Source organism: Echinops telfairi, unplaced genomic scaffold (assembly GCF_000313985.2).
Source record: "Echinops telfairi isolate 266 unplaced genomic scaffold, ASM31398v2 ScPeMD7_23;HRSCAF=83, whole genome shotgun sequence".
Lineage (NCBI taxonomy): Eukaryota > Metazoa > Chordata > Mammalia > Afrosoricida > Tenrecidae > Echinops > Echinops telfairi.
This window is the reverse complement of record NW_022103920.1, coordinates 5192343-5196459: the sequence shown is the minus strand read 5'-3', so window position 1 is coordinate 5196459 and position 4117 is coordinate 5192343. Positions and strand designations below refer to the sequence as shown.

At 48.1% G+C, this 4117-nt stretch overlaps 1 protein-coding gene across 1 annotated transcript in view; it reads left to right on the top strand.

Moving 5' to 3' along the window:
• MGAM2 (maltase-glucoamylase 2 (putative)) overlaps positions 1-4117 on the top strand; it is a 92460-nt gene that overhangs the window by 19421 nt on the left and 68922 nt on the right. Inside the window, exons 3-6 of the mRNA XM_030885264.1 lie at positions 1453-1576; positions 1672-1781; positions 2070-2224; positions 3388-3559. Coding sequence (XP_030741124.1) covers positions 1453-1576; positions 1672-1781; positions 2070-2224; positions 3388-3559 — 561 coding nt within the window. The remainder of the gene's footprint in view (positions 1-1452; positions 1577-1671; positions 1782-2069; positions 2225-3387; positions 3560-4117) is intronic.

Here is a 4117-nt window from a genome sequence, read left to right as displayed (position 1 = left end):
TATATAGGGTCACTATGAGTTTTTGAATATAGGGTTGTATATAGGGTCACTATGAGTTTTTGAATATAGGGTTGTATATAGGGTCACTATGAGTTCCAATCAACTCGGTGGATTTTGATTTTGGAATAACATGTGAATAAGGAGCTCTAGTGGCTTGCTGCTTAAACACTCAACCACTAACTGAAAGGATGGCTGGTTCAGTCCCCCCACCCCCTCTCCCCTGTCCAGGGGCCCCATGGGACACAGGACCTGGTGATCTGCTTCCACCGAGGTCTATAGCATCAGAACCCCCAAAGAGGATGTTCTCCTGTGTTTTACAGTTGCGGTGACTCAAAAACCAGCCCGATGGTGTGGTGGGTTACCAGTTAAACTACCAATTACAAGGTCAGCAGTTGGACATCACTTGATGCCGTGTGGGAGAAAGATGAGGCTTTCTACTTCTGTAAAAATCCACAGTCTCAGAAACCAGAAGGGGGAATTCTACCCTGTCCTGTACGGTCTCTATGCGTCAGCATTGACATGATGGCAGTGAGTCTTATTTTTTTATATGCTTTCAACTTGACCCATCCACATATAACAGTGATTCCTGACGTGGAACATTTTCCCGGGGGTTCGTTTGCATCTATGTTTCTTTGACAGGGTACCTCTTCAGATCTTTTACCCACTTTGCAAGCTGGTGGCTTGGTTTTTGATTGTTGAATTTCAAGAGGTTGTTTTAGGTGGTATATTTTGGATGCATATCCTGTACAGGTGCATGATTGATGAGTATTTTCTACATGCCTGTGACTCGTCTTTTCTTTCTCTTAAACTTTCTCTTATTTTACAAAAATACAAGCAAATAGAAAAGGCATTTTCTCCTTGCTGTGTTGTTAGAAACACCATGAGTCTGGTGTGGGATGAAGTGCAGTGTCCTTGGCCAGGTACTGAGGTCACGGATGGTCCACACACCCTGCCCATCTCTCTGGACTTGCCAGTCCTCCTCAACGCCCTTGGCTCACTGAGCTGGGGCTTTCCAGAGCATGTCATGCATGTTCCTTGCATTGCTGCATCTTTGCCTGACTATCCCCTTCCCCCCCTTCAGCTGACCACCCCCTCAGGGCTCTCGGGTCGGGGGGACTTCTGTTTCACTGGGAACTCTTCCACCCACCCCAGCCTGCCCCACGAGGCACCATGTCACTGTGTTCACCCTGTTACGCGGCTCATCTCTGTACCGTGGCTGCTTGCTCATGGTGTAGATTTGCCAATAGACTTTGAATGGGTGTCTCTCTCATTTGCATAACAGTCCTTTGCCTGGATAATAATTAAATAACAAAACTCTACTGGACAGCTGGTTGCACGTGTGAAGAAACAAAGAACAAGCACACGGCCGATCGTACACTCTTCTCGAAAAGAGAAGGGCTATGAAGAAACAGATGCTTTCTTTCCCTAATTTTCCATGTTTTCCCCCTACAGGAGGTCTGTAGCTGGCATATACGGTGCTGCTGGAATCCTGTGGCAAATACCAGTGTCCCCTGGTGTTTCTTCCCCAAGAACTGGGGCTACAAAGTCCATGATGGCCCCACCAACACCAGCAAGGGTGAGCACTGCGGCTGTGGTGTTGCCTCAGGGAACAACTCACTATGGCCAAGAAACTAATAACAGCTCTTCCACCACCACCCCACTCCCTCTTAGGGTTCACTGCCCTGCTGAAGAGGCTACCATCCCCAACTCTGTTTGGAAATGATGTTCCCAACACTGTCTTCACGGCCGAGTATCAGACATCCAATCGTTTCCATTTCAAGGTTGGTCTGGTAGCTACCCCCTGTGCACAGCTGTGAAGACAGCAGAGCCTCCTGTGGGTTCAGATCGCTGTCCTTCAGGACTAGGGGTGGGCTTGGGGGATGACAAGGGACAGGATTCAGCACTTCTCATCAGGAATCTCCGGACTCTATCCTTGGTTGACTGTGATTTGATGGGGGACGCATGATTAGCTCATTTCTGCTCACAGATCAGAAGCCACCGGACTAGAATTGGAGGCTGTTCTTGGGGGCTCTCTGGTTTTGTCTGGACTTGTCCCCTCTCTTTTTCAGATTACTGATTCCATTAACAAGCGATATGAAGTCCAACATAAAAATATCAATTCACTGGCTCAGACGGCTAACATCTCCAATTTCAGCTACCACGTCGAAGTTGTTAATGAGCCTTTCAGCATCAAAATAATGAGGACAAGCAACGGAAAAGTCTTGTGAGGTTTCCTTTATGCATCTTTGAATGTAAAAAATAAGCCCCCAAACTGGAAACAATTGCTTTCAAGGGGATCCCAGCTCACAGTGACAGCAGAGGACAGAGTAGACGTGTGCTGGGGGGCTCCCGGGCTGCCCTCTCTGTGGAGGCAGACTGCGCATGCTCCTCCCACGGAGCGGCTGGTGGGCTCCCTGGCAACCGTTCCGTTAGCAGCTCCATGCCCAACCACCACACCGCCAGGGTTCCCTGTGTCCGGGGAAGCACAGTCTCAATCTCTCTAATCTTAAATGACTGGGGGTGGACACTGAGGTTTAAGCACGACTTGGGGAAAAGGACCATGGCAACGTTCTTACAGCCGACCTGTCAGAATTGCAGAACCAAGACTCTCACCGTGTAACGTGTGAGTTCGCTGCGTTGTTCAAATGCGCTTGGGGTTCGCACACATCACAGACAGGGATTCCGTAATTCTAAAGTAATATTTGCAATGCAGGTCCATTTCATGGGTTCTAACTCCCAACGATCATTTCCAGAGAAATTTCTCATCAAATACGCCACAGGATTTTGAGCCTAAATCACAAATCACCCTGGAGAAAATACAAGTCTTACTGTCAATGTAACCTGTTTTCAGATCTTGCGAGAGCAAATCACCAATTGCATGATGACATTAGGCAAGATACCCAGCCTCCCTGTGACCTGGCCCATAGAAAGGGGATTGGGATGTGTACCTCTGAGACTATTCATCAGTCCCAGTGTGGTTGACTAACTTTGAGCGGATGATATCCCTATGGGTGCAGAGGAGAACTGATCCATAGGGTTTCCAAGATATGATCTTTCTGATGGCAATCACTAGGCTCGCCTTCTGAAGTGCTCCCTAAAGACACCACGTCTCTAAGGCATCCAGAGCAGTATCTACAAAGCAGTGGATGTACAGGGAATGGAAATTCATGCTTACACTCTTATCCCAAATCATCCCACTCGAGTTTCTGGTACCCAGTCCCTGCAGTGTACTCCCCCAGGATTCAGGAATCTGAGATACCTTCCAGGACCTCAGAGGCCGCATGAAAGCTGACGGAAACACCTGGAACATGCGGCCTCTGAGGGCAGGTGGAGAGGGGTAACTTGGCAGAAAGAGATGTTGGCTGACTCTCTCTTCCCATGGCCCAGGTTGGACACGAGCATTGGTCCCCTCCAGTTTGCCCAGCAGTACCTTCAGCTGTCTTTCCGTCTGCCCAGTGTGAACGTGTATGGGCTAGGGGAACATGTGCACCAGCAGTACCGCCATGACATGACCTGGAAGACCTGGCCCATTTTCACGCGGGATGCCGCCCCTGTGGAGGTGAGGCTCCCTTTCTCATCCTTGCTCCTCATGATCAGGAGGACCTTCCTTCATTTCCAGAAAGTTCCGTATAGAGGAAGGGCTATCTGATCCTGTGTCCAAATCTAAATCTGCTTGAAATGGGAAGTACTTGTTCTTGAGGTCTGCAGACATACAATTATAAATAAAGTGCGTCAAAAATATGACTTTTAAGGGAAACACGTTGTTGTTGGTGCTGCTCGTTCGGACTCATAGTGACCCAATGTCCATCGTGTGAAAGCACCGCCCAATCATGCATCCTCCTCACAATTGGCTGCATCCATTGTGTCAATCCATCTCATGGAGGGTCTTCCTCTTCTTTGCACAGCCAAGCACGCCGTCGTCTCAGGGAACTGGTCTCTCTTGATGACATGTCCACAGTACACGTGTTGCAGGTTCAAATAAATGACAGCCACTATAATGTCTTGATAATTTAGAAGAGTCTTTATTCGTTCTAATCTAGCTGTTAGAATCTAAAAGCGATTCTTTAATAGCAGTCCATCTTAAAAGGAAAAAATTCATTTATCATTTTTCTAGGAC